The sequence below is a fragment of the Enhydra lutris genome, unplaced genomic scaffold (assembly GCF_002288905.1).
Source record: "Enhydra lutris kenyoni isolate GAN:26980312 unplaced genomic scaffold, ASM228890v2 scaffoldscaffold51, whole genome shotgun sequence".
Classification (NCBI taxonomy): Eukaryota; Metazoa; Chordata; class Mammalia; order Carnivora; family Mustelidae; genus Enhydra; species Enhydra lutris.
Genome location: NW_019154135.1, coordinates 4,911,594 through 4,927,979, shown reverse-complemented (window position 1 = coordinate 4,927,979; position 16,386 = coordinate 4,911,594). Strand labels below are relative to the sequence as shown.

The 16,386-nt window shown below is 40.7% G+C and overlaps 1 protein-coding gene across 1 annotated transcript in view; it reads right to left on the bottom strand.

Moving 5' to 3' along the window:
- Window positions 1–12,987, bottom strand: part of LOC111157036 (serine/threonine kinase 17a) — a 40,311-nt gene extending 27,324 nt beyond the window's left edge. The window contains exons 1-2 of the mRNA XM_022518244.1: window positions 12,690–12,987; window positions 2,146–2,358 (exon numbers count right to left, since the gene is read on the bottom strand). Of these exons, the coding sequence (XP_022373952.1) occupies window positions 2,146–2,358; window positions 12,690–12,895 (419 nt within the window). The 5' untranslated portion in view covers window positions 12,896–12,987. The remainder of the gene's footprint in view (window positions 1–2,145; window positions 2,359–12,689) is intronic.
- Window positions 12,988–16,386: the final 3,399 nt, after the last annotated feature.

Here is a 16,386-nt window from a genome sequence, read left to right as displayed (position 1 = left end):
GGATTTATATATGAGATTCCTAGACCAACTTTTTTTTAAGTTAGAAAACTTTATTCAGATATGATCCACATATACATTTGTTAACCATCCCGTCATTTTTAATATTTTTATTATTATAATTAAAAATACCCTATGTGAAACACATTTTATAATTTCTCTAGAAGGGATTCCTATAAGTGAAATTACTGAATTAAAATTTGTGAACACAATGCTCTTGAATTACATTATCAAGAGGAAGCCACTATTTTAGCCATCTAGAATTTGCTTTCTACAAACTTTCAAATTTTTTAAGAACAATACTACACATTTGTAACTTTTTCCTTTTTAACAATATTTTTTAAAAATCTGTTGAAACATTTATATCCACCTTAGCTTTTTAAATGATTGCACAGCAATTCACTTTGTGACATTATCACTTATTTAACCAACTGAGCCCTTTCTATTAAACAATTAGGTTATTTCTTTTTTGTTACATTAAAAAAAAAACCTTCACTGAATATTTTCTAACACATCTTTGCTCAACTGCCCCATTATTTCATTGTGGAAAAATATGTAAGTGAAATTGCTGGATTAAAGAGTGTTCGTTGTCGTCGTTGTTTTCAGTTTTTGATACACAACTCCAATCTGTCCTCCAGAAAAGTTGCACCAATTAATATTCCCACCTGTAGCATAAATCAGAAGGTTCAACCCACGAACATCACTTTTTCTTTATGATCTCTGCCACTCTTATAAGGGGAAATATTTTTAAATTTACATTATAAAAATCCTAAGAATCAATATTTTTCATATACATATAGGCCATTTATATATATGTACATCTATGTGGAATTTCCCTTCATATCTGTTAAAAAGAAAAGCATAGGCCCAACCTGGTGTCACAAGATCAACAAATCACCAAACTGGGGCTTCATATCTAACCTAATTGCAGTTTTAACCTCCCCCAGAAGTATAAGTCTTTTTTTTTTTCCCCAAGATTTTTAATTTATTTATTTGACAGAGATCACAAGTAGGCAGAGAGTAAGGCAGAGAGAGAGAGGGAGGGGAAAGCAGGCTCCCCGCTGAGCAGAGAGCCCGATGCAAGGCCTGATCCCAGGACCCTGAGATCATGACCTGACCTGAAGGCAGAGGCTTAACCCACGGAGCCACCCAGGCGCCCCTAGAAGTATAAGTCTTAACCAGTCAGTCAGAAAATTTCTGACCAGCATCAGCAAGGAATCTCACATGGGCCTATCCATACCCCCAAAAGAAGATGAGGTAATGCACCTAATAAGAACCCCTGCCCTCCCCATAAGGGAAGGTGATGTTGCCTGAAACAATCCTTTTTTTTCCTCTTTTGCTAATAACTTCTTGCCACACCCTCCTTCCTAGAAAAGCTGTCCACTTTGTACAACTCCTTGGAGCTGCCCTCCACTTGCTAGAATCGCTTAATAAAGCTGATCAGATTTTCAATTTTACTTGGTTGAAATTTTGTTTAACATATCCTTTGGCCATTGTTTTTAAACTGGGAGGTTCACGTTTTTGGGTAATTTGTAATATCTAGTTACAGAGTAAATAAATTTTAAGCATTTTGGATGAACAGATAAAACTATTCTCCCTGAGCTTGTCTTTTCATTTTGTATTTGTTGATGTAGTTAAGACTTTTATATTACTCAAATCTATCAATCATTTCCTTTAGTAGGAGAAGTAGAGAGGGAAAATGGATTTCTTAAGAAGAAAAAACTGTCCATTTTCCAAAGCTGTTTCCTATACAGTCCCTACTTACTCAAATGAAAACATGGTATGAATCAAACAATTGTGTCTGAAAGAAAGGAGAATATTAACTCAGACTATATGAACATGTAAGAGACTGTGAAATGTCTCTTATTTTAATATTACCTTGGTATCACTTAGTTTCTGAAGAATGCCTCTAATAAGAACACAAGAGAACTTTACTATCAGAAGAATTTCATTAAAGAATGAAAATAAAAAATCTAATATACATGCATTCTTCTTAATTTGGTATTTTCCAAATTAACAAGAGAAACACATGAAAAAATTCTGGAAAATCTTCAGATTTCCAGAGCTAGGCTACAACACATATCACAGGTGACTAGCATCCTATGAAGTATGGACTATCTAACAAACTCTAAGGAAAACAATACTTACTATTCGAGAACTAAGATCATTTCTGATGGTGTTTCATAGACTTCATGTAAATTAATGACCCAAGGATTGTCCTGTGCGAGTTCAAGAACAGCAATCTCATGAATTATTTCCATCCGACAATCTTGACCTTTTCTTCTTTTTCTCATGAACTTTGCTGCAAATTCTTTTCCAGAATCTTTCTTTATGCATTTCCTCACCACTGCAAATTTCCCCCTAGAATTGAACAAAAACATTCCCTGTTAAACTTGACAACTTTCTAGAGATGGTAAACTTTCATAAAATTTCCAAATATTCATCAGTGGATAATCAAATTCAGACCATATTCAATCACAAATGCAGGACTACCACTTAGGAATTCAATAGGTACAGCTCTAATCAAATAAAATGTAACTGGTAAACCTGCAAAATTACTTCTGAATAGAGAATAACCGTATATTAAAGTCAATATTTTTTGCAGTTATACAATTTATTTTTTTACATTTATACATAAGAATGATTTGAATCTTGAAAAAAGGTATTAGGCTTGTTAAGAGAAACTGGTTATCAGAATTCCTAAAAGAACTGAATTGACTAATACTATATTGCCTTTCAAAACTACAAAAGTTAGGGATCTCATTTATATATTTCAACTACAGCATCAGCTGGAACTGTCTTGTTTTCCTATAAAGAGAGATACAACAAGCATCATTCTGATACACTACACTATGATTTGTTATTAAACTAATAAGGAAGTCACAGGGGAGTGAGTGTAACAAACTAAGCAAATTAAGGCTATGAGTTCTGGAATTAGATGTGGGTTTGAATCCCAGAAACAGCTCTGCAGCCCACTTGGGCAATTCATTAAACCTTTTTAAATCTCATCTTCCTTATCTGTAAAAGAGGACACACCAGAATCCACTTGACAGGGTCGTGTAAGAATTCAACCATATAATACATAGCAATTGCTCAACATGGGATTTGTCACAAAATAAGTGCTAAATAAAAAGTTATCAAACAAATCATTAATTTGTGATAGTCATCACCCAAAATACCCAATCTTTAAGTTAGAAGGCAGCTTAGGAATCAGTTTTTGTTTCTGGGTTTGTTTGTTTTTTTCTTTTTTTTAACCTACTGCCAGTATCAATGTCTTCTTTCAAACTGTGAGGTTGTTTCTTCCACTCTTGGATGCATATTATTTTAAGAAGATTTTCATCACAAGCCTAAAGTGAAGGGCTGTTGAGTCTGGGCTTTTTGCTGAGCGGTACAGCAAGATCGTTCTCTTCCAAATGCAAATCTATTGGGTATTGATGGAAGCTGGGATCTGTTAACTGCCACTCCCTTTTCCCATTTTTTTTTTTTAAGATTTTATTTATTTGAGAGAGATGGAGAAAGAGTACAAGTGGGGTGGGGCAGAAGCAGAGGGAGCTGAAGAAGCTGGCCCCCCGCTGAGCAGAGAGCTCCATCCCAGGACCCTGGGATCACAACCTGAGCCCTCACGCGCCCCTTCTTTTTCCAATTTTCAATCATTCCTTATCGCCATAAAGGTTCTGAAGACTTTCTCATTATTCTAGGTTTGGACCCAGCATTCTAGACTATTGATGTAATTTTGAGTACTAATTCTTCCTTCCTAGCGGCTGTTAACCACAAATATATTTTTCATGCACTTTATACTTTTGTAACCCCCACTAATAAAAATGTTAAAGGATATATCTTTAGGTATAACTGTGAACGTAGTTGTTCACATAAGTAACAATCTACCTAACAGCATCCTCGTTCAGATCAAAATTCTTTTTGTTCACAAAAATGTGAAAGACGCTTAGAGATGCTTAGAGGGATTAAATCATAAACCTATTCATCACAGACTAATGCCTTTTATTTTACTCCACAAAATCATTAGACTAACATCTCTATCAAGTTTTAAAAGATTCCTGATGACTTTTGAGAAAAAAAATCATAGATATTAAAAGAATCAGGGGCGCCTGGGTGGCTCAGTCGGTTAAGCATCTGCCTTCAGCTCAGGTCATGGTATCAGGGTCCTGGGATCAAGCCCCACACTGGGCTCCCTGCTCAGTGCAGGGTCTGCTTCTCCCTCTCCCTCTGCCCCTCACTTGTGCTCTATCTCGCTCTCAAATAAAATCTTTAAAAAATAAGAAGAATCAAATTATTACTATGTCAGAAGTTTCAAAAGAGAAAAAGAGAGAAAGTTTCATTTATAAAAAACAGGCCAACATATATAATTGACAGCAAGCATGATCCTGGTAATTTAGAAATGACTCTGCTGAACTGCTTTGAAAATACTCTTCCATCAAATACACAAATGTTCACTGTTCACACACTTAACATTCCAGGCAATACAGTACTCTGCAGTAAGTAAAATACGACTTCATATCTGGCCTGAATGTGTATTTTAAATAGATGGGAAGACAAATGACTCAAAAGAGAAAGGGATTCAGACACATTGCAAACCTACAAACTCTGGGAGCCCTTTTACAGAAAAGTTATTGCTAAATTCCAGAACCAGAGGCAAAAACAGGAAAAAGACCCATACTCAATTCGACATCTGGAGCCATACAACCATTTCTTAGGGTCGCCAGCACAGTTCCCGTGGCTCTCCACCCCCACCAGTGACTAGTCTGGACACCGCCTTTGTTTTTGTGGAAGCACTCTTCACAGTTTTAGGTTTATTCTTTTCTTTCCACCGTGTCATGCACTATATTGGAAGTCAGCACATTTTTCTGTAAAGGGGGAGATAGCAAATATTTTCGGTCTTGCTGGTCTCTGTTGCCACTATGCAAGTCCGCTATTGTAAAATGAAAGCACAGACAAAAGGTAAATGAATGGGTGGCTCTGGGTTAAAACAAAACAGAACAAAACAAAACACTTTATGGACTTTGTGAATTTCATATAATTTCCATGTTATCAAATATTACTGAATTTTTCAACTATTTAAAAATGTAAAAGTCATTCTATATAGCTCAGGAGCCTTACGAAAATAGGCGGCCAGCAACTGTCAGCCAAGCCCCGCGCTATCCCACACGGAAGAAACTCGCCCAGCATTCTGATACTAACACTGACAGCGAGAACAGCAGATCAGGAGGGTTTTGAGGAAACCTGTACTGCCTTCACCTCTAGATGACTGGCGCAATGCGAGGGGACCGCTTGAAACTACTCAAGGAAGAGTACAAAGAAGATAAAAAGATTTCTGAGACTGTTCTTTCTGTAGAGCAACACGGTACCCAGAAATGGGAGATTCAGCATTCAAGGTGCGGAGTCCTAGTGAACACATTAAGAATTATATCATCACAGTGTTTAAATGTCACACCCCTCAAGGATTGAAATATGCACGTTTTACCACAGCTTCATGGTAAAAACAGTGATTGTATCTAAATCCTGAATTTTAGGTTACTTGGGCAAAAAGATAAAATAAAGTGTTCTCCAGACACTAGTGGCCACAGTTAATATACAGACTTGAAGCTGATGAGGTTCAAAAGGCATAAGATGTTTGTTTCACATCTGGTTTCTTTATTGATTTAGCCAAAATTCTTCCTGGACTACACAGTTATCACAATTTACTGAGTTCTCCATGCATTTCACAAAAATCTGTGGTTCACTATTACACACCAAACTGACAACTCAGGTTTGTATGAAATAGTTTTTGGTGGGGGGAATATAAAAAGTCAATATATTTCAGAACCACTGAATGATAATACATTGCAGAGAGATGGGAAAGTAAAGATATATCAACAAATAATTAGAGGAAGGACATTGAGTTAGTCTAAGCCTCCTGGGTTTTGTCATCTTGGCACTGCTGAGGCCTAACTTAGGAAGGTGTGGTACACATCTTTAAGAAGTATGACACGCTAAGGAGTTTGGACTCTCTCAGTAATGGGCACTTGTTAGAATTTTTAAAATAAAATTTTTAAAGATAATTCTGATAGTGTTATTAACAGTTTATTGCAAAATGTTAACTAGAAACTAGGGAAACCAATAAAATAATTTAAGGTAGTAGGTCTCCAGTAAAACAGCAGCATAGAGGCTAGGAAAAGATGATGCATTTAAAAGAGGGTCAAAGTTCATAAGCATTCTTTGGCAAGATGCAACTGCAGGCAGAGCTGAGGGGAAAAGGGAAAAGTGGAAGCACTTTTTTGTTCCACAAAAATCTGGAAGCAGATTTTTACCTGAGCACTGGATAAACGTGGTACCATCAACTGACAGACCGATTATAAGGATGGTAACAGGTTTGGATGGGTTTGCACATGTTATTTAAATTGGTCTGACACAGTACCATTTGTTGCACTATGCCTGTTTCCCTAGCCAGGCTAGGAGGTCCCTAGTTAGACCTCACTTATCATTCATCTTTGTATCTCCATAGTGCCCTGCACATGGCAGGTGCTCAAATAGGGTATCAGATAAGCACGCTGAATATACACAACTGTTCCTGTTTTTTATTAAATAAAAGTTCTATGGCAACTTAATCTTATGAAGTTTAATATTTTAACCACATCAGACTACTTGCTATTCCCTCTTTCACTGAATTTTTCTGCCACTGTGCTTATTTATTTTATTGCCAATGGTCGGAGGAATATCTTTCATCACTACTACTGGAATTCCATCCATTCATTAAGGCTGAGCTCAAATGTTATTTTCCCCATAAAATTTTCCCAGGTGACATGTCTTCTTGTTGATAAAGGAAATAGTGACTGATTTGTTACATTTGAGAATAATTGCCAGATACTAGCAAAGTGCCTTATGTGCTTAATATAGAACATTTACTTAATAGCACTGGAGTGCTATTAAATGTAAGAAGTTCCACTCCAGAAAGATCTATAACAGATTCTACCTGTCTTCCTTACCTCTGAAAGGAAACCAGCGGAACCCAAAATATCTATGGATCCTAAGTGTAAAAGTCAGTGAGTCCTTCAGATCAGCTATCAGCATGAGTGACAAGAACAGGCAGGGCTTTAAAAGACAAACTATTTTCCATTCTGGCTTGTAACTGCATAATCTTAGGCAATTTACTCAACTATTTCTGAGCCTGAATTCCTCATCTGTAAGATTAGGTTGATGGCACCTAACCTTGCAAGATAGTAAAGACTAAACGAAATTATATCTCTACAGTGTATAGCATTCAACAAATGATCAGTAATCAGTAACTATTTTTCTTTTGGGGGGCACAAACTTCAGATCTATAATGATAGTAATTTGTAAAGAAGAATCCTAGAACAGAGAAATTTTGAAGGTGGCTAACTTGAACTCTCTACTTGATGTAAAATTTCCCTCAATAAATGTAGTTCCTTCTTCTTTACCTGAATAGGTGAATCAATTACAATAGCTACTTAGCTTTCTAATGCACTTGGTTCAATAATCTGATTTTATAAAATTTTGTTAATATAGCTTTATGGAGAGGCTGAAATTCTTTAATCCTTAAGTTAATGTATTTTTTTACACTTGATCTTAGCCAAAAGTCTAAGAAGTGACTATATTTTATTTTTTTTAAAGATTTATTTTGAGAGCCTGTGTGGGGGGAGGGGCTGAGGGAGAGGGTAATGCAGACTCCCTGCTGAGTAGAGAGCCTGATGTAGTCTCCATCCCAGAACCCTGGGATCATGACCTGGACTGAAGGCAGACACTTAACCAACTGAGCCACCCAGGCACACCAAGTTTATGTACATTTTAAATTAAGATTTCAACATTTTAAGTCCCAACTTTCCAAAATTAGAACAGCTGACTCAATGAAGTATCTGCCTTAGAACTTGCTAAGTAACCCTGCTGCTGAACCACAAACACAGCCAATTTTTTTTAATCCTTCCAAAAATATCAGATTACACACAACTATTGGTAAATACTCTTCAAACTAATCACTAATGGCCAAGAAATCTTAAATAATATCCATCCTAAAACAAGGCAACTTCTACATGGACAATATTATTTACCAAGGGTCTTCATTTCTTTTTTTCTTTTTAAAGATTTATTTATTTATTTGCGAGACAGAGAGAGAGAGAGATGGGGGTAGGGGGGCAGGGAAGGTGGGCAGAGGAAGAGAGAATCCTCAAGCAGACTCTCCAGTGAGCGTGCGGCCCTATGTAGGGCTGGATCTCAGGACCCTGAGATCATGACCTGGGCAGAAATCAAGAGTCAACAGCTCAACTGACTGAGCCAGTCACATATCCCAGAAAGGTCTTAATTTCTAAAGAAATTATGAATTATAATTTATGACACATGCTCAAGTAGTTGTAAGGTACAAAAAAGCCTGAAGCCATTATCTACAGCCATGAATCCAGGTAAAGAACACACAGTTCCTGAAATATACCCGCCCTCCTTCAGCTTGAACATTCTCTTATTTTCTGATAATAATCCTTTCTTATTCTAGTTACTCTCAACTGCTCTGAAGAGAAAGATACACAACATCCCTATCTACCATAAAGCCCAACTGAAGAGGAAACTATATGACACAGAGGCTTCACAGAGTTCGTCCCAACATGGAACTCATGTCCTCTCATAAAAACTATGAGAAACTGCTTCAGCTACAAGGCAGACTGCAGATTATTCTTTGAGAAACATCTGACTTATATAACAGAAGGGATTTTTTTTTTTTTTTTTTTTTTTCCCAGAGAGAGCGAGCACAGGCAGACAAAGAGGCAGGCAGAGGGAGAAGCAGGCTCCCTGCTGAGCAAGGACCCTGATGTGGGACTCGATCCCAGGACGCTGGGATCATGACCTGAGCCGAAGGCAGCCGCTTAACCAACTGAGCCACTCAGGCGTCCCAACAGAAGGGATTTTAAAGAGTGCCAGCTCAGCAGTCTTTCATAAGACTCCATCAATCTCTGCCTTGGTTTTCTCATTGAAAATGGGACTTCCCGGGGGTGCCTGGGTGGCTCAGTCAGTTAAGCATCTGCCTTAGGCTCAGGTCAGGATTCCAGGTTCCTGGGATTGAGCCTCATATCCGGCTCCCTGATCAGCAGTGAGCCTGCTTCTCTCTCTTCCTCTGCAGTTTCCCCTGCTGGAGCTCTCTCTCTCTCTCTCTCTCAATACATAAGTAAAATCTTAAAAAAAAAAAAAAAAAAGGAAAGAAAATGACTTCCCAAACGTGCATGTGAGAATTAAGTAAGATAATACAACTGAAAGAACCTGTATAACCGTAAAGTATTTATGAAATACTCGTTCAGCAGAGAATTCATATTTTTTCTCATAGGGAAATTCAACTATCAGTATGTAATAATTTATTTTTTTTTAGTATGTAATAATTTAATAAACAAAAGATATTCTTTTATTCTTTTGGATTTAAAAATCTTTTCTTAAGATAAAATTTATCAATGCATAAAAAGTGTTAAAGTTGAGGACTAAATAATGAAAACACATGTAAGGCAAATCATTCAATGTGAAATTTGTACTATTTTAAATTTCTAGAAACATATTTTTGTTCCTATACTTTCAAGATCAAGGGGAATCAATATTATGAAAAAATTCTCAGAATTCAAGGTAATGTCTCCTGTACCTATAATCATTTATGTGGCTTACACTGGCACATATTCTGACTGAAAGAAAGGTAACAAGCTTTATGAATAACAAGTCAAGCTTCAAGAAACAAAATTTTACATCCTATATTTACATCCTATATTTACCCACATTTATGTTGCTATGGACTCTGTTGGAAACATCAAAGAATATGATCTGACATTTCTTAAAAATAATCAAAATCACAACCTCTCATTACTATAGAACCAAAATAGACCACTTCAAAAATTCTCTTCAACCATTTCACTGAAAGCTTTAATTTTGTGTAAGATAAAAAATGGTAACTTCTTAAAGAACTCAGTTTCTTTGAACATTTATCTCTTCTCATCTCTTCAATATTTTTGACTAAATGAAAGGCCATAGAATGTAGCAAATAGATCTTCTCTTTTTCCTACTACATCATTAAAATATAACAGATAATTTTGTGAATTCTGTATCAGAATGAGATCAATTGTTATACCAGAAATGCAACCACAGTTCATAGCTGGAAAAAAAGACACCTTTCTTATTACAGAAAAGGTTATGAATAAACAATTATGTCAGAACCATAATATACAGGCAAAATTTATAAACCTTAAACAGAGACTGCTAATAACAGAAAATAGAACTTTTGCTTCCTGAGAGTTCTAAACAGTTCCTGTCTGTTTTGCAATGAGATTTCACTACTTTCACCACAGACAGAAGCATAAAATTGTGCAGGTTTTCTTATTTTTGCTTTCTGGTTACATGTAAAAGAACATTTATTGTTACACAATGAATTACATTTATTGAGTGTTCCCCTTAAGAAAGGCACAGCCTTAATGCTATAGATGTGTTCTATTTAATTCTCTCTACAACTGTGAGGCAATAAATGGTTAAGTTACTCGAGTGCATGTAAGTGGTAAAGAGCTAAGATTCAACCACAGCCTGTCTGACTCCAAAGACCATGGTCTTTATCACTGCATTAAACCTCTCCGTGACAAAAAGAAAAAAGAAAAAAAAAAAAAAAAGGAACCAAAAAGAAACAAATACATTAATTTGGTTTTTCTGTTTTGGGTTCTTACATCAAGTAGCTATCTAATTGCACTGTTCTTCTTCAGGAGTTATAACTTTTGTAAACAAACTTATGTAAGCATATAAATATATGTAATATATTTGCAAAAGATAAATACCTGTAGCCAAGTGAATTTTACAACACAGACAAAAATAAAAACTGAAAAGAACATTCCTGGAGGAATTAGTATCAACACCTGGTAGGGTACAAATCAATTTTTCAGATTAAGTCATTTATTATAAACTCTACAAGACAGTGCTTGCCACCTAAAGATATTTCGGCTTTGTAATGCCAGTTTTCCTTCTGTGGAAGGAAGCCAGACAACCAAATAATAGAAAGTCTTAGTTTTCCCTTTTCAGGAGACCAGGGCTACTTCACAATGTCTGGAATTTCGATGAGTTAGAATACCTAGCTGAGTCAGTAGCTCTCTAGGCCTTCTCTGGTATAACTAATTGTCACATTTAAAGTGTGTACAGATCCAGTTAATTAGTGTGCACCATGGGGCGCCTGGGTGGCTCAGTGGGTTAAAGCATCTGCCTTCGGCTCAGGTCATGGTCTCAGGGTCCTGGGATCAAGCCCCACATCGGGCTCTCTGCTCAGCAAGGAGCCTGCTTCCCCCTCTCTGTCTGCCTGCCTCTCTGCCTACTTGTGATCTTTGTCTGTCAAATAAATAAATAAAATCTTAAAAAAAAAAATTAGTGCGCACCATAGCAAAGTGTATCTTGCTCTGAAAGGTATTCTTCCTTTTGTTAACATTTGGAATAAGGATGACATGTTTAAGGTAGATTCCCCTCCAAAAAATAAACCAAAAAACCCCCAACCCCTATTTCTAAAAGCCAGCTTAATATATGCAAAATTGAGCTTTTTAAATCCTGCTTGTGAGCGATGTTACAAGACCCTCCTTTCCCAAGACCCCAGGTGAAGGCAGTCACCACCGTCAGGCCCTTGCCCCATCCCACCGTGGTGCTGTCTGGCAAGCCGGACAGCCGTCTGCAGCAACGGCTGACGTTTACTGAGTGCTCTGTGCCAGGACCTGCAGCATGTGCTTTACAGGCCTGTCACCTGCACAGCACCCCCGCGAGGGAGGCGGGCACGGTCACGACCCTGATTTTATGGGTGAGAAAGCAGGAGTCGAAGTGACCCACTCGAAGGCACACGGAGCGAGCCGGCCAGGCTGAACGCGCTCGGGTCTGACTCCAACACCGACGCTTCGGACTTCTCCACTTCAAACTGCTCGTAAGGAAAAGGGGAGTCGGTCCCCAGACCCCTGGCCCTCCATCACCCCTCATCAGCACACAGTGTAAGGTCTCCAAGCAAGCCTTCGCCTTTCACAGTTTTTACGAAGAGCCGAATGAAGAGCGGCGGCGGGAGGAGAGGACGACGGCCGGCGTGGAGCAGAGGGGAAAGCGCGAGGCGAGGGCCAAGAGCCTGGGAGTAAAACCGACGTGAACTGGGCCACAGAGACCTAAATACTTCACAACTAAAGTCGCACGAAACCAAGAAACCGAAAACGAAGTCGGCGCGAGGCTGAGACGTCCGCCCGGCGCGGGGGCAGCGGAAGCCGTCACGCCCCGCTTCGCCTTCCCACGGCCACGGAGGGGACCGAGCACACACACGCGAGCTGAAGGGCGAAGCCAGCGCCGAGTCCGCAGCTGCGGCTCCCCCGGGAAGTGCACGCACCTCCCACGCCCCCCTCGCTGCCCCGCGTGGAAAACGCCTCAGATGCCGGAAGGGCCTGCGCAGAGACGGGGCTGACGGCCCCGGTCCCCGCCGTCGGGAGACTCGGTCACACCCGCTCCCGGGTGAAAGCCGCACGCCGGGGAGCGCCTCGCCGGCTGCGGGGACAAGCCGTGGCGCGCGGAGGGCTGGCTGCTGCGACTCGACCGCCCCGCCCGCCGCCCGCACCCAAGTTTGTGCCAAGTCACGGCGCGCGCTATCGGCCCGGGGCCCGCCACCCCCACGGCGCCCGCCCGCCGGCTTCTGGCACTTATCGGCCGCCGGGCCCCGCCCGCCTCACCTGCCCAGCTCCCGGCCCGGGCTCAGGCTGTAGCCGTCCTGGAAGGGCTCGGTGCGCACGGCGGTGCGGATCTCCGTCAGCAGTCCGCGGGCCTGAGGTGGGGGCGGCGGCCGGCGCGGCGCGCCCAGACTCCTGTCCGCCCGGCCCGACCCGGAGGCGGCGGCCGAGGGGGAGCCGCGGCTGCCGGGCTTCTCCAGGGGGATCATGGTGGACCGGCACGCTTCCTTTCCGGCCGCCCCGCTCGTTCCCGGCTGCCCGCGGGTAACGGTCCCACCTGCAGCCGCCTCGCGCGGACCCAAGAGCCTCCAGGAAGCCGCTCTCCCCCCAGTCAGCGCGCTTTAACTGCGGAGGGCGGACTCCCGGCGTCCAGCCCACGTCCCGCCCCGCCCCCTGGCCCGCCCCTCGCCCCGCCCCCCCCCGCCCCGCCCCCCCCCCACCCCCACCCCCCGCCGGCCCGCGCGGAGTCGGGAGTGCAGGGTATCTCACGCGCTCCATCTGCAGCCGAGAGGGAGAGAGTGCAGCCTGGGGGGCCGCTCCGGCCTGGGGGAGAAGAAAAGCAGCACTACACTTCCAAAGCCAGGGCTCCCGGCCCCAGCCAGTTACACACCTGTTGAACATCTGAGTGCTCCAAAACTTGATCCCTCCGTCAGTGAAAGGCATAAGTGTTGCCAGCTGGCGCTTTACCTTGGGCGCGGGCCGTGGGGGAGGGGGGCGGGTTGTTATGAGACTCCGAGCCGAGACTCCAGCACGGGGAGTTGACCAGGGCACCTCGTTGCTTCACACACTGCGAGGAAATCTGGAAGCGGAAGTTGAGTAAATATTATTAACCCCTTACTCTAGCCCTATGCAATACGCAGTATTATATGTCTATAGTCTTCTCTGTATTTAACATGGTGCTCTCGTCTGGTATTTCTTCTAAATATTAGGGTTGGGTTTTTTTTTTTAAAGATTTCTTTTATTTATTTGTCAGAGAGAGAGAGAGAGAGAGAGAAAGCACAGGCAGACAGAGTGGCAGGCAGAGGCAGAGGGAGAAGCAGGCTCCCTGCCGAGCAAGGAGCCGGATGCGGGACTCGATCCCAGGACGCTGGGATCATGACCTGAGCCGAAGGCAGCTGCTTAACCAACTGAGCCACCCAGGCGTCCCTAGGGTTGTTTTTTTTGAATGGACTTTAGGGGCGTCTGGGTGGCTCAGTGGGATAAAGCCTCTGCCTTCAAGTCAGGTCATGATCTCAGGGTCCTGGGAGCGAGCCCCGCATCGGGCTCTCTGCTCAGCAGGGAGCTTGCTTCCTCCTCTCTCTCTCTGCCTGCCTCTCTGCCTACTTGTGATCTCTGTCTGTCAAATAAGCAAATAAAAGAAATAATTAAAAAAATAAAAAAAAATAAAAATTTAAAAATGGACTTGATTTTTATTTTAGAGAAATTTTAGGTTCACAGCAAAACTACCTGAAAGGTACAGAGATTTCCCACATACCTTCTCCCTCCCTCATCTGGTCTGTTTTTAATTTAATTAAAATAGACACACAATATTGTATTAGTTTCAGGTGTACAAGATAGTAAGTATATTTTTATACATTATGAAATGATCGGCATCATAGGTCTAGTTGCCATCTATCACTATACAAAGTTATTACAATATTCACTATATTCCCTATGTTGTACATTACATCCTCATGACTTATTTATTTTTATCTAGAACTTAGTGCCTCTTAATCCCCTACACCTATTTTGTCCCTCTTCTATCTGCCTCCCCTCTGGCAACCACCTGTTAGTTCTCTGTATCTATATATCTATAAGGCTGTTTATGTTTTGTTTTGTCTTGTTTTTAGATTTCATATATAAGTGAAATGATATGGTATTTGTCTTCCTCTGACCTATTTCACTTAACATAATGCCCTCTAGGTCCATCCATGTTCTTGAAAATGGCTAGATTTCATTCTTTTTAAGGGCCGAGTAATATTCCATATATATTCACTGAACCTTCTGCATGAATTTACATTCCAACCAATAGTGCACGCCCTCACCAACACTTGTTATTTCTTGTCTTTTTGATAATAGCCATCCTAACAGCTGTGGGTGGCTATCTCCTGATGGTTCGGACTCCCATCTCACTGATGACTAGTGATGCTGAACATCTTTCTTGTGTATGTCGACCATCTGTGTGTCTTCTTTGAAAAATTGTCGATTCAGGACCTCTGCCGATTTTTTTAAATGAGGTTGTTTGCTTTTTGTTATTGAGTTGTATGAGTTCTTTATATATTTTGGATATCAACCCTTTATCAGGTATATGATTTGCAAGTATCTTCTCCCATTTGGTAGGTTATATTTTGTTTTATCGGTGGTTTCCTTCACTGTGCCAAAACTTTAGTCAGAGACAGTCCCATTTGTTTATTTTGGGTTTTTTTGCCCTTGCCTGAAGAGACATCAAAAAAATATTCAGTGATAAAGAGCTTACTGCTTGGTTTTTCTTCTAGGATTTTTATGGTTTCAGGTCTACATTTAAGTTTTTAATCCTCTTTGAGTTTATTTTTGAATATGGTATAAGAATGTGGTCCACTTTTATTCTTTTGTATGTAGCTGCCCAGTTTTCCCAGACTGCTTTTTATTTTTTTTAGATTTTATTTATTGGACACAGAGAGAGAGAGAGAGGACAAGCAGGCAGAGCAGCAGGCAGAGGGAGAGGGAAAAGCAGGCTCCTCTGAGCAGAGAGTCTGAAGTGGGGCTCAATTCCAGGACCCTGAGATCATGACCTGAGCCAAAGGCAGTTGCTTAACCAGCAGAGCCCCCCAGGTGCCCCTCCCAAACTGCTTTTAAAAGATACTGTCTTTTCCACATTGTGTTCTTGCCTCCTTTGTTACAGATTGGCCATGTAAGCATGGGTTTATTTCTAGACTCCCTGTTCTGTTCTACTGATCTGTGTGTCTGTTTTTGTGCAAGTAACGTACTGTATTGATTACTATAGCTCTGTAGTATAGTTTTATCTGAAAGCATGATACCTGCAACTTTGTTCTTTCTCAAGATTGCTTTGCTGTTCTGGGTCTCTGGCAGTTTCATACAAATGTTAGCATTATTTGTTCCAGTTCTGTGAAAAATACTATTGGTATTTTGGTAGGGATTGCATTAAATCTGTAGATTGCTTTGAGCAGTGTGGGCATTGAAATAATACTAATTCTTCCATCCTGTGAGTATGGCATGTCTTTTCATTTATTTGTGTCATCTTCAGTTTCTTTTAGCAACGTCTCATAATTTTCAGCATATAGATCTTTCACTTCATTTGTTAAACTTACTCCTAGGTTGGGGCACCTGGGTAGGCTCAGTTGGTTGAGCATCTGACTCTTGTTTTCAGCTCAGGGCATATTCTTAAGGTCATGAGATCAAACCCCCAAGATCAAACCCCATGTCTGATTCCATGGTCAGCACAGAGTCTTCTTGTCCCTCTCCCTTTGCTCCTTCCCCCACTCATGCTCTCTCTCTCTCTGTCAAATAAGTAAGTAAATAAATAAATAAGTAAAATCTTAAAAAAAATTGTTCCTAAGTATTTCATTCTGTTTCATGCGATTGTAAATGAAATTTTTTCTTAATTTCTTTTTCTGATAATTTGTTATTTGTGTACAGAAATGCAACAGATTTCTTTTTTTTTTTTTTTTAAAGATTTTATTTATTTATTTGACAGAGAGAGATCACAAGCAGGCAGAGAGGC